This window comes from Miniopterus natalensis, chromosome 14 (assembly GCF_054644295.1).
Source record: "Miniopterus natalensis isolate mMinNat1 chromosome 14, mMinNat1.hap1, whole genome shotgun sequence".
Classification (NCBI taxonomy): domain Eukaryota; kingdom Metazoa; phylum Chordata; class Mammalia; order Chiroptera; family Miniopteridae; genus Miniopterus; species Miniopterus natalensis.
In genome coordinates this window covers 37,209,820-37,227,753 of record NC_142094.1, presented here as the reverse complement: position 1 = coordinate 37,227,753, position 17,934 = coordinate 37,209,820, and the positions used below count along the sequence as shown (strand labels likewise).

General features: G+C 35.1%; 1 protein-coding gene and 1 pseudogene across 1 annotated transcript in view; one reads left to right on the top strand and one right to left on the bottom strand.

Moving 5' to 3' along the window:
* Positions 1 to 17,934, bottom strand: part of BTAF1 (B-TFIID TATA-box binding protein associated factor 1) — an 83,415-nt gene that overhangs the window by 56,797 nt on the left and 8,684 nt on the right. Inside the window, exons 2-4 of the mRNA XM_016220768.2 lie at positions 13,215 to 13,338; positions 9,248 to 9,362; positions 7,382 to 7,528 (exon numbers count right to left, since the gene is read on the bottom strand). Coding sequence (XP_016076254.1) covers positions 7,382 to 7,528; positions 9,248 to 9,362; positions 13,215 to 13,338 — 386 coding nt within the window. The remainder of the gene's footprint in view (positions 1 to 7,381; positions 7,529 to 9,247; positions 9,363 to 13,214; positions 13,339 to 17,934) is intronic.
* Positions 555 to 1,676, top strand: LOC107543243 (histone chaperone ASF1 pseudogene; annotated as a pseudogene).

Sequence of the window (17,934 nt, the reverse complement as noted above, 5' to 3'; positions counted from 1 at the left end):
AATATGTCATAAATTCTATTACCTAACCATGATTAGAAAATACTTTTCTAGTTAACAAAAAAACTCTAGGAATTTTCACTGAGACTTCCCCATTGACCTACTGTCAATTATCAAGTATACATAAAATGAGATCCATTCCTATGGGAATAAAATCTTATTTTATAGCTACACCTTGTACATTTTCTGAAAGATTTAACCAAGCTAAAAAAACAAATATCTAGATTTTATTTGAACCTGTAACCCGTGTGTGTGCCCTGACCAGGAATCGAACTGACCACCTTTCAGTGCATGGGAAGATGCTCCAACTAACTGAGCCATACCAGCAGGGCGATGACGACAAGATTTTTAAGCTTCAGGTTTAACAATGCTCAATGTAAAGAAATATACTATCACAATAATGAAAATAAAGGAGACCTCAATAGAGAAACAGGAACTATAAAAAAAGAACCAAACAAAGAATCACACTTGAAATAGTTCATTATATGATGTACAAAATATGCCAATAAAACTATTTTTTAAAAAAGAAGTAGGTCTGGAAATACATTATCTGAAAAATGGAGATACAACAGAGTGTAAGTGAACTTACAGAGAAATACAAAGTACCCAATCTAAAAGAACAAGGAGAGCTCAGAGCTCCGGTACAGCCAATTGTGGGCAACAATGCTAGTAATCAGAGCACAATGGGCTGTAGTTCAGTGAAATGGGAAAGCTGCAAAACCAAAGAATTTATATGCATATATTCATAACCCATGGACACAGACAATAGTGTGGTAAAGGCCTGGGGCAGGTGGGGGGTGAGTGCAGGATAGAAGAGGTCAATGGGGAAAAAAGGGGACATCTGTAATACTTTCAACAATAAAAATTAAAAAAAAAAACACCAAAAAAAACCACTGTGGAGTGTTCCTGTGTAAATAAAAAGAGGGGAAAAAAGTTTCTCAAGTCGCCGCTGCACGACATCAGGCCAGCGCTGGGTCTGGGTCTGGGGTCTTCCAGGAATGGCCGCGTTAGACTTTATTGTGCCGCAACAAGCCCCCATTCCCATTGTTTTTTGTTTTTTTTTTTTCAAAATACAGCAAAAGTTCAGGTGAACAATGTAGTGGTGCCGGATAACCCTTCTCCTTTCTACAACCCATTCCAGTTCAAGATCATGTTCGAGTACATCGAGGACCTGTCTAAAGACTTGGAATGGAAATTATCTATGTAGGCTTTGCAAAAAGTGAAGAATACAATCAAGTTTTAGGCTGTTTTAGTGGACCCTGTTCCTGCAGGAAGGCATATGTTTGTATTTCAGGCTGATGCACCTAATCCAGGACCCATTTCAGATGCAGATGCTGTAGGTGTTAAGAGTTGTGCTAACTACATGCACCTATCAAGAATTTACTAGAATTGGCTATTATGTAAATAACAAATGTACAGAGACAGAATTAAAGGAAAAGCCACCAGTAAAACCAGACTTTTCTAAGCTTCAAAGGAACATTTTGGCATCTAATCCCTGAGTCACAAAATTTCACATTAATTGGGAAGATAAAAAAGAAAAACTGGAAGATATAGAGAGCAGCAATCCAAATCTGCAATCACTTCTTTCAACAGAAGCATTATCTTCAGCATCAAAGGGATGGTCCACATCAGAAAACTCACTAAATGTCATGTTAGAATCCCACAATGACTGCATGTGACCATCTACCATCTCTTTAGTACAAATTAAGCTATAAAAACACACAGAACTATTTCCCTGAAATTCCGTAAGTCATAGTCACTAAGACACAATGTGAAGAATTTGTTTAAAAAACATCCTGTAGAAAGTTTATAAGAAAACCAGTATTTGAGCAAATTGTGGAATATAAATACAACTATTTTTAAGTAATTTTTTCTCTAATGTCCTATTTTATTTGTTCTAAAACTAATCTGATTAAAACATATATTAAAAATAAATAAGTAAATAAAGAACAGGGAGGGGGGAAAAAAGACTTAAAGCAGCAAACGACTCAAAAATGAAATTAAGAGAACAATTCTACTTACAATAGCATCAAAAGCAAAAATTAAAACTTACATTCTGAAAATGACAAAATATTAGTGAAAGACATTAAAGAACATTCCATGTTCATGGATCACTGTGATAATTCCCAAAATGATATACAGAATCAACACAATTCCTATAAATACTAGTTGGCTTTTCTGCAGACATTGAACAACTCATCCTAAAATTCACACAGAAAATAAAAAACCCAGAATATCCAAAACAATCCTAAAAAAAGAACAAGCCCTGCTGGCATGGCTCGGTGGTTGAGCGTTGACCTATGAACCAGGAGGTCAGGGTTTGATCCCGGGTCCGGGCACATGCCCAGGTTGCAGACTCAATCCTCAGTAGGGGGTGTGCAGGAGGCAGCCAACCAATGATGCTCTCATCACTGATGTTTCTACATCTCTCCCTCTCCCTTCCACTCTCTGAAATCAATAAAATATATATTTTTAAAAAACAAACTGTGCTGTTTTAAAAACAACAACAACAAAGCTGAAGGGACCATGCTTCTTGATTTTTAAACTTACCAACAAAGCAACAGTAACCAAGACAATGAGCTATTGGCATAAGGACAGATACTAACAGAATAGAATTGAGAATCCAGAAATAAAACTGTCTATGACCAACTGGTTTTCAACAAGGGTGCCAGACAATTCAGTGGGGGAAAATAGTTCTTTTCAACAAATCATATTGAGACAACAGGATAGCCACATGTAAAAGAATGAAATTGATCCATAACCCCACAACACATACAAAAATTAATTCAAAATAAATCAAATACCTGGTAGTAAGAGCTAAAGCTATAAAACTCTTAGAATAAAACTTACGGGTAAGTGAGCTTAGATTTGGCAATAGTTTCTAATACATGCCATCAAAAGCTTGAGGGAGGGGGGGATAAAATGGACTTCCTCAAAATTAGTAACTTTTGTGTTTCAAAGGATACCATCATGAAAGTGAAAATACTACCCACAAAATGAGAGGATATGTTTGTAAATCTTATATCAACCAAAAGGTTTGTATCTAGAATATATATATCTTCCAACTCAGTAATAAAAGAACAATATTCCACTTAAAAATGGGCAAAGGATCTGAAAAGACAGTTCTCCAAAGATATACAAATGGTCAATAAACACATGAAAAGATGTTCAATATGATTACTAGTCATCAGGAAAGTGCAAATCAAAACTACGAGATAGCACTTCACACTCACTAGTATGGATATTAATCAAAGTCAGTTAATAACAAGTGTGGTCAAGAACGTGGAGAAATCAGAACCCTCACATACTGCTGGTGGAATGTAAAATGGTTGAGCCACCTTAGAAAACAGTCTGGCATTTCCTCAGAATGGTAATGCCATAAATGGTAAAATATAGTTACCATATGACCCAGCAATTCCACTCTTAGGTATCTACACAGGAAAAATGAAAACATATGTCTGAACAAAAGCTTGTATATAAATGTTTATTGCAGCATTATTCATAATAGCGAAAAGGTGGAAACAACCCAAATGTCATCAACCAACAAATGGATAAACAAAATGTGATATCCATACAATGGAATATCAGTCAGCCATAAAATGAAGTATCACCACTTCACAATCATCAGGATGGCTGTCATAAAAAAGACAAAACAAAACAACCCCCCCCCAGAAAATAACAAGTGTTAAAAATGTGATGAAAAACCAGTTATTCTGAGGTGCTGCTTAGGCATTTTACAATATGACAACCCTCCTCCTGCGCAGAGTTTGGACATTTAGATAAGAGCTTGAGCTTAGGATTCCCACCACAACTTCCCACTTTGCTTTTCCCAGGGCACCTTTTAAAATAACCAGAGTAAACCTGGGGAAAATTAGTGACCTTCCCCCCAACCACCTTATAAGTAATAGGTGCCTGCTACTCTGATCTCCTGGTTCATGACCTGAGACAGAGGACTGCCCTTCCCCCAACTCACTGCCCCCCATCCCCAGCCATTTCTAGGATCTGTAAGGCATAATTCTTCCAACTTTACTTCCTTTGTGTGAGTGAACTATGTTGAAAGTGTGCCTTTAATTAAAGCAACTCTGAGGTTTCCACTTCCCCAAAGCAGAAGTTCAGATGATGAGGGAGCTATCTGTGTGGGTGGCTTGTGCCTCATTCAGCAGGTCATAATCTGCATATCCTTAATTTAATATACCAGCTACGAGTCCCCCAATGCAGCAAGGACATGGAGAAATTAGAAACCTTGTGCATTCATTGGTAAGAATGTAAAATGGTGTAGCCACTATGGAAAACAGTATGACAGTTCCTAAAAAATAAAAAATAAAATTAACAGCCCTAGCCAGTTCTGCTCAGTGGTTAGAGCATCAGCCTGAGGACTGAAGGGTTCAATTCTGGCCAAAGGCACGTACCTTGATTGCAGGCTCAATCCCCAGCCCAGGTCAAGGGAAGTGGAAGGCAACCAATTGATGTTTCTCTCTCTCTCCCCCTCTCCTAGCCATTCCACTCTCTCTGAAAAGCAATAGAAAAAAATATCCTCGGGTGAGGGGCGAGGATTAAAAAAAAAAAAAAAAAAAGAATTAACATATGATCCAGTAATTCTACTTCTCAGTATATGGGTATATACCCAAAGAGTACTGAAAGCAGGAATTCAAATGGATACTGTTTATCCATGTTCATAGAAGCATTATTCACAATAACCAAAAGATAGAAGCAATCCAAGTGCCCACTGATGGAAAAACAAAATGTAGTATAAACACACACTGAAATATTATTCAGCCTTAAAAAGGAAAGAAATTCTGACACATAGTATAACACGAATGAACTCTGAGGAAATCATGTTAAGAGAAATAAGTCAGTCACAAAAGGACAAATAATGTAAGATTCCACTTACATGAAGTACGGAGAGTACTCAAATTCATAAAGACAAAAAACAGAATAGGGACTGCCAGGGGCTGAGGGAGAGGGAGAAATGGGAATTGTTGTTAAATTGGTATAAATTTCAATTTTGCAGGATGAAAAGAGTTCTGGAGATTGGCTGCATGACAATATGAGTGGACTTAATACTACTGAATGGTATGTACACTTAAAGATGGGCAAGATGTTAAATTTTATGTAATTTATCTACCATAATTTAAAAGTGAATATATCCTATAACAGTAATAAAAACTAATTTTTATAAAATGAAGCCCTGGTTGGTGTTCCACAGTGGTTAGAGCATCAGCCCTCAAACCAAAGGGTTGTGGGGTCAATTCCCGGTCAAAGGCACATGCCTGGGTTGCAGGTTGGATCCCAGGCCCCAGTCGGGGTGGGTGTGGGAGGCAACCAATTGATGTGTCTCTTTCACATCAATGTTTCTCTCTCCCTCTCTTCCTTCCTCCCTCCCTCCCTCCCTCCCTCCCTCCCTCCCTCTCTCTCTCTCTCTCTCTCAACCCCTCCTTCCCTCCCTTCCTCCTTCCTTCCCTCTCCCTCCCTTCCACTCTCTTAAAAAAAAGAAAAAAAAAACAATGGAAAAATATCCTCGGATGACGATTAACAAAAAAAAGAAGTACTGACATATGCTACAATACAGATAAACCTTAGGAACATTCTGCTAAGTAAAAGAAGCCAGTCACAAAAGGCCACAGATTTATGATTCAATTTACATGAAATGTCCAGAATAGGCAAATCTATAGAGACAAAAAGTCACTCAGGGCTTGAAAGGTGAGGAAACGAAGTAGGGGGATAAAAGAGTGATAGCTAAAGGATATGGAGTTTCTTCATTAGGTAATGAAAATATTCTAAAATTGCACATAGCTGTGAATATACTAAAAACCACAGACTTAATACACTTTTAAAATGAGTGAATTGTATAAAATGTGAATTATATTTCAATAAAGCTATTTTAATTTTTAAGGCTGCTCTACCCTGAGGGTAAAATACTAGGACCCAGATTAGTCCTCTTGTTCTAGGGAAAGTCTTACTGGGAAAAATAACCTATACAACTGCAAAGGAAACTCAGACCAGCACCTGAACTAATCATGGATGTGTTCTTCATATACATGAGAAAAACAGAGATGAACAGACATTTAAAGAAAACCTAATTTGAGGATTTTAAATAAGCACTGTTCAGCATGCTGTGACTTAGCAGCATTTAAAACTGAGTTCCAGGGTTTCCAATCCTGATTACATAACAGTCACAAGTGGAGTTTTTCTTTTAAATACAATTTCCTAGAGCTCTCCAGAGATCTATTAAGTCAGAATCATCTCTGGGGTAAGACCCAAACAAGAATTTTTTTTTTAATGGCAAAGGAGACACTGACTTTTATTCCTTGATTAAGGCCAAAGATCTCTGATAGAGTCCAAGGGTATCCTAGTAAGATTATTACACTTACTGTTTAGAAATAACTTTTTTCAAATTGAAACGTTTCTACCTCCCCATTGCTTTTCTGGATCTTGAGCAAATTTTCCTCTTAATTTTCTCCAAAAATAATTAAATTGTATTCTCAACAGAAACCATATTAAGCAAGAGGGAATCGGTACTTGATATTTTCTAAACATGTACAAATTGAAGATCATTTCATTAGCTTAGCTAGAGATATATACTTTGAAGTGATTAATTTAATTAGCAACAAAACAAAACACTGTTCTGTTTTGGTTTTAGTCAAAAGAACAACTTATTTACTTACAAATCCATTAAAAACATCAAGGTTTTTTCCACTCAAGGCATCAATCTTGAATGGCCAAAACATTTATTTTATATCCAGATAGATTCTGTAAGTTTAAAGATAATGGGACAATTACCTATCCAAGATTTATTTTTCATTTTTAGTTTTTGCGTTGGTCATCAGCAAGAAAAGATCCAATTGTTTAAAATTTAAAACCCACAATAAAAAGAAAATTATCATATAGCCTCTCAGATTTCCATAACTGTGAAAACATTACCACAATCTGGCTTTTAAAATCTATTCAACTGAGGCACTTGGGTAACAATTTAAGTCTCTATTACATAAAATGACTGCTGAAATATTAATATGTATCCATTAATAATGCATAGAGTGGGGCAAAAGTAGTTTTCCAGTTGTGAATACACAAAACACAGAGTTTATTCTTGTATTACTTATTAATTATTGTATTACTTTTCCATACAAACAACTGTAAGCCTCCTTTTGCCCCTCCCTGTATGTATAGTACATGTTCAGTTAAGGGAAGAAAAATATTCATATGGTAGCTCTAAAGTACTTCTGGTTATCTCCCCACTCATAGCATCCCCAAACCCAGACTGCAAATTTCAGACAATGTATTACATTTTGTGACATATTTTGCATGACTGATACATAGCATATCAAGTGATAAATTGGTTTGAACAAACGCATTTCAGACTTTCTTCTATGGGATTACTACATACCTGATTTTTCATCTTGTACTTCAAATTCTGCACCAGCAGATCCCAACAGTGACGCCCCATGTTGTAATAATCTACATATATCAAATCTGTCAAAATTCAATCGATCTGTAGTAGATGAATCTTCCATAGCACTTTCTGAAGTAGGTTCTAGATGAGGTTTAAAAATATTTAATTTGATCACATAGCCAAAATGTAAAATGAAAGAAAAAAGCATTACTTGTGGTAGATGGGTAATATTTTAAAAGTAAAAGGGGAAGGAAACAGAAACACTACTGTGGGTTTATTTATGAATAAACTATTTAGATGGTGGCTCCCCTCCTACAAACTATCAGAATGTTAGTGGGTGTATGTATAGCTGTTTTTGACTATAAAAGCACAATGTTATATGAAAAAATGAATCCCCCCCATGTTGAAATACATATGTTAAATATCATGCTGTCTACACTTACTGTTGAATTGTGTAAAAATACCAAGGTAACAGTATGAGTTTATTATAGTGCTAAATTGAAAGATAAACATATTCATGGAACATATTCATAAATAAGACTAATAAGCATCATTCCTCTCCCTATACCTGAGGAATATCTGGAAAACAAAGCAACTACTTATTCAATAGAGCTCACTTCTCATAACATGAAGCTAATTATAATCCCCTGGTAAATTGCTAATATTATATATCCATCTGAGGCCTAAAAATATCTACAAAATATTCTGTATTCTTCCCCAAAAAGGTATGCCATTATAAATTTTAAAATATATTATAATTATCCACTGGTGTGTTTAGCTGGCATTTGCATATAATTCATCTATAAACTAAAGCCTAATTGCTCAAAGAGAAATGCTACAAATATTTTAAGTTTTATAGTTATGATAATAAGCAATCTTACTATAAATTTTAATGTCAGTGTAACTAATTTAGTAAGTTTTGTAAATCAGAATCTGAGTTCTACCATCTCTTTATACCAAAATAATCATGGATAATAAGCTGGGAAAGGTTCTTTTCTAAAAACAAGTTATAACTTCTTATGGTTATACATTTCATTTGATGAAAGAAAAGACAAATTAACATAATCACTCAAAATAATATGTGCCAGCAAATTAAAGCAAAAATTTTAGACAATCTAAGAATTATGATAAAAGCATTATCAAAGTGACTTGAAAATGAAACTCAGTTACACTGTATTAAATTTTCACTTAATTAAAATGTGCACCTTTGCACATTTTTAAAAGCATACACTCATTTTTAAATATCATTACAGGAAGTCAGAAAAGTAATTTCCACTACAAGACATCTAAAGGACACATAAAAAAACTAGGCATCCTGGTCAGGGAACATACAAAAATCAACCAATGAATGCATAAATAAGTGGAACAACAAATCAATGTTTCTTTCTCTTTCTCTCTCCTCCTTCCCCCCCTCTCAAATCAATAACTAAAAATTTAAAAAAAAACAAAAAACTAGGCATATCCATCCAAATATTCATACATAATTGTGCTTAAATTTAGAAAATACACTATTCTTCCACCAACAGAAAAATAGACTATTTCAAATATTTATTTTGTACTGATTTATTTTTGTTTTTTAGGACATAAATTCCTTCAGGTAAGTAATAATCTCTGTAAGTCAAATATACTGTAGAATTAATAATTTAAAAAATAAATATGAAAACATTTGGTTTAGTAGTGTTTTTTTTAAAGCATGGTGAAAATCACCGTATTCAATGTCATTTCTTGACAAGGCTACATCTAAAACCATAAAAATTAAGGCTTTAAATTAAAATAAAAATTATTAAAATGTAAAATGTATAGTTTAGTTAACTCTATAGTTAGGTGTTTACTGCAAACAAGTTTTCCACTTAAAAGCACCTTGTTTGGTTCTTGGCACTGGATTCCACTCAGGTACATTTTTCACTATAGCTTCAACAGCTTGTCCTGCTGCTATCCGAGTATCCCAGTTTGTACTCCTTAAGTATATCAACACCTTAAAAAATGATAAAATAAAAGTTAGATACCAAAAAAGTGTTGTTTGTTCAAGGTAGCCAGAACAGAGAAATAGAAATTTACATGTTATTAATTTATAATTTAGCAGCCCTCAAATTTATATAAAACATCTTGAAATTATTAAAATCACTTATAAGATTATATCATTCACAGGAAATATCACTACACCTTAAAAAAGGAACTTTTAATAAAAGAATACTTAAGTGCATTTGAAAAATAGCATAGCTTTTAACGTGCTAAAAAGCAAAGTGTATATTAAGTCCGATTATTTAATGCAAAAAGTTATAAAATCTAGAAGAATGAATGAGTTCAATAAGATTGCAAGAGATAAAAATCAGTGGAAAGTGTTCCTATAAAACTTTCAATAAACAATCTGAAAATAAAATAGAAAACAATCCCATTTAAACAGCATCAAAAACTATAAAATACTTAAGAATAAATTTAACAAAAGAAGTGCAAGACTTGACTACTGAAAATTACAAAAATTCAAAATACTATTGAAAGAAATTAAGTAAGATCTAAATAAAGACACCTCATGATCATGGACTGGAAGAATATTGTAAGATAGTTGATACTCCCTAAATTGATCTTCAGATTCAATAAAATTCTTCAAAATCTCAGCTAGCGTTTTACAGAAATGAACAAGTTAATCCTAAAATTTATATGGAACTGCAAGGGACCCAGAATAACCAAACAATCTTGAAAAGAATAAAAGAATAATCAAACTTACTATTAAAGCAATAATTACCAAGACAGTGTGATACTGGCAAAAGGACAGACACATAGATTAATGGAATAGAATTGAGAGTCCAAGCCCTGGCCAGGAAGCTCAGTTGGTTAGAGCACTGTCTCTGATATGCCCAGGTTGCAGGTTTGATCTCTGGTCAGGGCACATATAAGAAGCAACTAATGAATGCATAAATTAGTGGAACAACAAATCTATGTTTCTCTCTCTCTCTCTCTTCCTCTATCTCTATAAAATCAATTAAACAAACAAACAAAAAAGAACTGAGAGTCCAGAAACAACACTATGTGTCTATGGTCAACTGATTTTCAACAAGAGTGCCAAGATAATTCAATGGGTAAAGAGCAGTTTTTATCAACAAATGGTGCTGGGGCAACAAAATAATGATTTTAAACCCCTAACTCAAATGGGCCACAAGTCTAAAAGTAAGAGCTAGAAACTATTAAATTCTTAAAACACAGGGATAAATCTTTGTGACAGTGGGTTAGGTAAGGGTTTCTTAGATACAACCCTAAAAGCACAAGTGATGTTAAAAAAAAAAAATTTGAACTTCATAAAAAGTAGTTAACTTTTGTGCTTCAAGGATACTATCAAGCAAGTGAAAAGACAACCCACAGACTGGAACACAATATCTGCAAATCAAATACCTGATAAGGGACTTGTATACAAAGTATATAAAGAGCTCTTACAACTTAATTAAAAAAACCCAAATATCCCACTTTAAAAACAGGCAAAGGATCTGGCTATTCTCCATAAAAGATAAATAGTCAATAAACACCTGAAAAGACGTTCAACATCATTAGTCATTAGGAAAATACAAACCAAAAATACAATGAGATACCACTTTACACTCACTAGTATGGATATAATCAAAATCAGTTAATAACAAGTTCTGGCAAGGATGTGGAGAAATTAAGATCTCTCATAACACTATAATTGGGAATGTAAAACAGTGGAGCTAGTTTGGAAAAGTGAGGCAGTTCTTCATGAAGTTAAACATGACCAGCAATTTTATTCCAGGCATATATCCAAGAGGAATGAAAACATACATCCACACAAAACCCTGTAAATGGATTTTCATAGCAGCGTTTTCATTATAGGCTGAAAAGTGGAAACCACCCAAATGTCCATCGACTGATGAACAAATAAGTAAAATGTGGTATATCCATATAGTATATCCATACAACAGAATATTATCTGGCAATAAAAAGGAATGAAGTAATGAGACATGTTACAATATGAAAGAATCTTGAAAATATAAAATATTATTTTAAGTAAAAGAAACCTCTCACAAAAGGTCACACAATTATATAAAATGTTCAGAACAGGCAAATCTATTAGACAGAAACTAAATTAGTGGTTGCCTAGGACTGAGTATGAGAGGAGTGATGAAGAGTGACTGCTAATGAACATGAGGCTTCTTTTGGGGAGATAAAAAATGTTTTAAAATTAGATTGTGGTGATGGTTGCACATATGTGTGAATATAATAAAAAAATAATTGAATTGCATATTTTACATGGGTAAATTGTATTGTATGTAAACTATATTTCAATAAAGCTGTTTTAAAAACAAAACTGAGAGGCAACTGGAAAACACTGAAGGAAGAGAAAAGAGGCTAGGAGGTAAGAAGGTGCTAAAGACAAACTTTGCCTCTTTTGGAATTATTTGATGGCAGCCAGTAGGCTGGGGTCTCAGCTACGAAGACCAGAACACACAGGGAAGGTTGGAAACCTTTTCTCAGTACAGCACAGATCAGTCTTGTTCATTGTTCCCAGTTTCAGCTTTCAATCCTCCTCTCTTCCCTCGGGATGAGAAGAAATGGGTATGCTTCTCTACCCCTCCACCTTACACGAGTACAATATTGCCTAATATGCATCCTTCCCCATAATGAGAATATGGAGCCTGTAGTTGTCAAATCACTGTCTTTCCATCTACATCTTGGTTAGAAAGCTCTGATAATATCTAAGCAGGGAATATACTGGAAAGAAAGTCATTGTTAGCCCTTATGGCAGGAACCACACAGTACAGATTTATATATGTCAACAAAGGGTTTAGAACTCCTACTCATAAGAATCAGGGAGGGACAAATGAGAATGAAAAAAAAGAGTAAGACTAGTGGGAAAAGAGGTATCTTGGGGCTTCTGATGTCTGGGCTATCATATTGCTCCTTGATCCTATCCCCTCTTCTCCCCTCCCCCAAAGCACTCATTTTTACTTTGCATGCTAGAGAGTTGAACACACAGAATTTGCTGCTTACTATCATACAGGCTGCTTACTTCTACAAGCCCAGAGTTCAATGTAAGTGCAGCCATTGCTTAGGGAAAGAACATAGGCTAGGATTATGAAAACATTGATCCACCAAAGCAGAAAGCCTCCACTTACTAAGAATGTAATGACAACTAGCTTCTCATATATTTTAATCATTCCCATGAGTACTCATCCATTTGAACACTGCCAACTATGATATAATTATTAGCGGTTAAAAACAAGTTAGACCACTAACAAACTAGATTAACAACTTAGTTCATTACCAAATTGGGTCAGATCAAATTTGTGCCACAGGTAAAAGGTTTTATGTTGTCACATCCTTTAAACAATTAAACTTGATGAAAAAAAACCAAAATATTTTAAATCTTGCAACAAACAAAATAAATACATTATAAATAGCAAAACTTTAGCCCTGGCCAGTTTGGCTCAGTGGGTAGAGTGGGCCCTCAGATCAAAGGGTCACGGGTTTGATTGCCAGTCAAGGGCACCTACCTCAGTTGCAGGATCAATCCCTGGCACTAGTAGGGGTGCATGTGGGAGGCAACCAATCGATACATCTCTCTCCCATTGATATTTCTTCCCCTCCGTTTTTTAAAAAGCAATGGAAAAATATCCTTCGGTGAGGATTAAAAATAAAATAAAAAATAGCAAAAATTTAAAAATATTTGGAGAAATGTTGAGATATTTAATGGAATCTGAAGACTACAAGCTGTCACTAAAACAAAATAAGACAATTTCTGTCTTTTATGTTCCTATCCATGAATAAATTTCCACATTTATATTATACTAAAAAAAAAAAAAAAAAAAAGAGTTCTTACTTTAGATAAGAGATTATGTAGTTCATGGGGATGAAGCTTTACCACTTCTCCAAGTTGCTGTGCAGCAGCTTTTCTTGTAACTGGAGTAGTGCCAGTATCCAGTAAGATAAAAAGACGGTCAAGCCTAAAATGACAAAAATATAATGGTTATTCGGAAACGTGTTTTCTCATATGTATGAGTTAACAAACGTACTAAAGATCTGTGAACAAAGACCTATACTAGGGTTGCAGGAGAATCTCTACTCTCAAGTAACTTGCTATGGAGGGTAGGGTGAGCGGGTAATGCAAATACACAAATAAGTAGAATATAGAGTACAGTAAGAAACATGTCAGAAAACACGTACAAAGTGCTTATTTAAGGAGTGGGAACAGAGAAAGCAAACACTATATCCCCAACTGCATAATACTGAAAAGGCCTCATAAAAGAAATGATGTATGAGACGGACCAGAATGGTAGAAAATAAGATTTCAATACTGGTGGAGATGAAGTGGTAAAAGGGAACAGGGAAGAGACACTTCTTGTACCCTTTGGGACAGTATGGAGGGACCTGGAGAACATTATGCTAAGTGAAATAAGCCAGGCAGAGAAAGACAAATATCACATGATCTCACATGTGGAAACTAAAGAACATAATAAATTGATGAACAAAATAGATTCAGTGACATGGAAGCATGGATCAGACTGAAGAATCTCAGAGGGAAGGTGGGGGGGGAGGGGAGAGGTTAACCAAAGAATCTACATGCATATATGCATAACCCATGGATACAGACAATAATGTGGTGAAGGCCTGGGGAGGGGAGTGGGTACGGGACAGAAGGGGGTCAATGGGGAAAAAAGGGAACATCTGTAATATTTTGAACAATAAAAATTAATTAATTAACTTTAAAAAAAGAAATAACATAGCAATAAGAAAAGACTATATTTAAGGAAGTGACTAACAGCTTGATTGTAATTCAAAAGAAGAGTGGGAGATATAGCTACAGAAGAGTGGGAGATATAGCTACAGAAGCAGCTAGAGCTCTAATGCGGAGACCTTTGAATATATAGTTCAACCATGAAGATCTTGGGTTAAGAAACTGATGGGACTGGAACTATGTTTTAGAAAGACTAATCCAGCAGCAGTTTGAAGCATGAAATAAAATGGAAGGAAACTTTTAGATAATTTAAGGCTAAAAGTGCAGACCTGAACTTTAATCATGTCAAGAACACTAAAAAGAGGTTGAGAGAAATGCTGAAGTAAATTACACATGGTATAGTAATTACATGAAATGTTAAGGAAATGAAAAGGCTGAGACTCTGAATCTTAGAAAACGAAGATGTCATTAAAAGAAATGCGAAGAATTAGTGAAGAAATGTTAAAAGATGACAAGTCTGCCCTGGCCAGGCGGCTTAGTTGGTTGGAGTGTCATCCCGTACACCAAAAAAAGGTGGTGGGTTTGATTCCCTGTCAGAGCACATACCTAGGTTGTGGGTTTGATCCCCAGTAGAGGTGTGTACAGAAGGCAACTAATTGCTGTTCCGCCACCACTCACTTCCCTTCCTCTCTTTAAAAATCAATTAAACACACACACACACAAAACCATATCCTTGGGTGAGGGTTAAAAAAAAAAGGAAAAAAAGATGACACGTTTACTAGCAGTCGGGAAAGGATAGCAAGGAGACACCAAAAAGTATAGCTGGAATAGAGGTCTGAAGTTCAGGAGAAAGTTGAGACTAAAGGTACATAGGTATATGAGTCTTCAGTATAGAAGCGTCAGATACGGCAATAAGTAAGATCTCTGAGAAAAGAATTTATAAAAGCACATAACATAATGTCACAAATTCTGGAGCCACAGTGCCACTGTTCAAATCCCACCAATGAAGAGAGTTTGGAATAAAATTACAATGCCTTATACCTGGAATAAGTGTGTGTGTGGGGGGGGGGGAATGGAAACGCATATTACTTTGTTTTCGGCATTCGGAAAATCCTAAGGTTTTAGAAAGAAAGTCACAAGCAACTACCACAGCTGTCCACATATCATATAGGACTAGCCGTCCCATTACACTACAAACCAGGTTTAATAAGGCAAAGTGAATGCCACAATGAAAGGAAGGCGGCTTCATATATGGAATAAATATGTACTTTAAACAAGATGTAAGTTATGAGTGTGCCCAATCCTATACAAGGAGAGATTTAGAGAATACACCTTCAAATTTTATCTAAAGCAGCAGTAGCAGCAGCAAGCAAGGTCCCAAAGCTAATTATGAGCATTAAAGCATTAATAAACTGTAAGTGGCTCATATTTTACTCCTGGGATTCTTTTTCATTTATAAAGAGCTAAAAAATTACAAACCAAAGCTCTGAAAGCCTTTTATAAAATAAACCTCTAAGGGGCATATGAAATGGGCAGGGTTTTTCTTTTTTTTTCTTTTTTCTGCTAGTATTTCCAGCTAGCCAGTCACTAATAAGTACAAAATCATTACAACTGGTAATAAATATATAATTAAAACAGATCTTTTTCTGTCAAGAAGGCTAAGGTACTATGAAAACTTTTCAGCTGCTTCAAAACAACACTAAGAGGCAAGGTTCAAATTTTATAGTTAAGGGTATGTAAGAAGGACAGATATCAAGACAAATATTTGAGGCAATTTAAGCCAGTGACACAGAAGAAAAAAAGAGTAATACAACACAGTTTTTGCTCCCAATATACTGAATGGCACACAGAGTGATTAAAGGAAATTAGTTTTTATAAGACATGCAAAAACTAACTTACTTTATACATACACTGTGCATAAACACATCCCATCTTATTCATTCAATGCTTATCTAAATATTTGTCTTTACCCATTTATTCATCAGTTTTTGCTACAGGATTTGATAAGGTGACTCAGAGAGATAGTGGGACATAAGAAAAGGGGGAAAAATGTTTTCTGACAGTTGGTGTTCTTAAAAAGTTCTAGGACTAAGTCAGACCCCAAACCCTGTCCCCAGAAAATTATTTCGCACATCCATCTCATACATAACTCTCAAAATGCCCTTTACTTTCATCTTTAAAAGTGGCTGCCATGTTAGTTTAATCCTCACCCAAGGATATTTTTTTTCCATTGCTTTTCGGAGAGAATGGGAGAGAGAGAGAGAGAGAAACATCGATGTGAGAGACACATCGACTGGTTGCCTCTTGCGTGTGCCCCAACCAGACCCGGGATGGACCCTGCAACCAAGGTACATGCCCTTGGTCAGAATCAAACCCGGGACCCTGCAGTCCGTGCGGGCCAACATTCTAACTACTAAGTCAAACCAGGGCACAATGTTTATAAGAACCTTCTCTGAACCAACAAATATCTGCGTATTGCCATGACCACATGATTTTAAGTGCCTATGGTCAATGAAAAGAAATTTCTGAAAATTTAAACATCTACAAACTATTTTCTGTTTAAGTATCAAAACAAATATTCATTTAAATAGTCTATATTCTAAGGCAGGCAAAATTATAAAAAATACATTTTACTATAAAGAATATATTAGTCTTAGGTCAAGTTTATGCTACAGTGGATTTATAAGTGTATGTACTGCATATACTCATGTATTCTTTATAATACAGGTTTCTCCAATATGAATACCATTCACAAAGATCCAGCACTTTCGTATAGGAAACAGTGGTAAAATGGAAAACAAGACTGAAAATTAGGAGACCTTTAAAGGTCCTACCTCTGTCACTTAAGAGAGAACTTAGGGAAGCTTACTTTGCTTAACCTCTTATTTTGGAGGTAAAACTAGATAATTTAGCTGTAGTTTACAGCTTCACATCATCGCAATATTTTTTATAGTTTTTTCCTTATATAACATATTGTTTTTCATACCTTTGACTTATCTGATGCCAAGTTCCTTAGACCTCTGCAAAGATTTCAACTACTTCATAATTCCTTTTCCATATGGAGTTTCTGCTCTTTTTGTAACCAAAAGCAAAGCTGACCACAAAATGAACACTCTAAGGAAGTGACAATACTAACCTGTTTATAAATCCATGTGTAAAAAGTTAAAGGAAAATTGACAGTTTTCAAAGTTTTCCCCAATCATTTCCACATTCTTCAAGCCCCAATTACCATTCCCTATTCCTTAAAAAGGAACGAACCACTTCACTGAGTACACAGATATTCAGACTATGGAACACAAATGATATCAAGTTCTCTCTTCAATACCTCTAAAAATTGGTCTTTACACTTACCCTCTCTTTCTATTTCAGATGAAAACAGTCCCCACTCTTCAAGACTGAGATACTGTCCCACTGTTTTCTTGATACCATCCCCTTATATGCTTATTCAATTATCCTTTCTCTACTATCTTAAATCACTGTCTTATTAATCCATTCCTTTCTATCTTCAAATATGCAGAGGTCTGTCTCTAATGAGAACATAAACTCCTTGACCTCCATCCCCTAGAACATTTTCTTTTTACTGTCAAGTATCTTGAACCAGTGTTTAAAATCACCTTTTATTCTTCATCATACAATTTAATCCTTATCAATCAAGTTCCCAATCCTTCTCTACTACTGAAATAACACACCTGAAAGTCACCAATGAACTTTTAAGATCCAAATCCAATTTTTTTTGTAAATCCAACTTTTTTGACTCTTCTATGACATCTGATATCAGCTAATACTCCATTCTTTAAATACTTTCCTCCCTAAATTTTCATATTTTATTACCCTGTTCTTCTCTGAACTCAATTCTTTCCTTGGT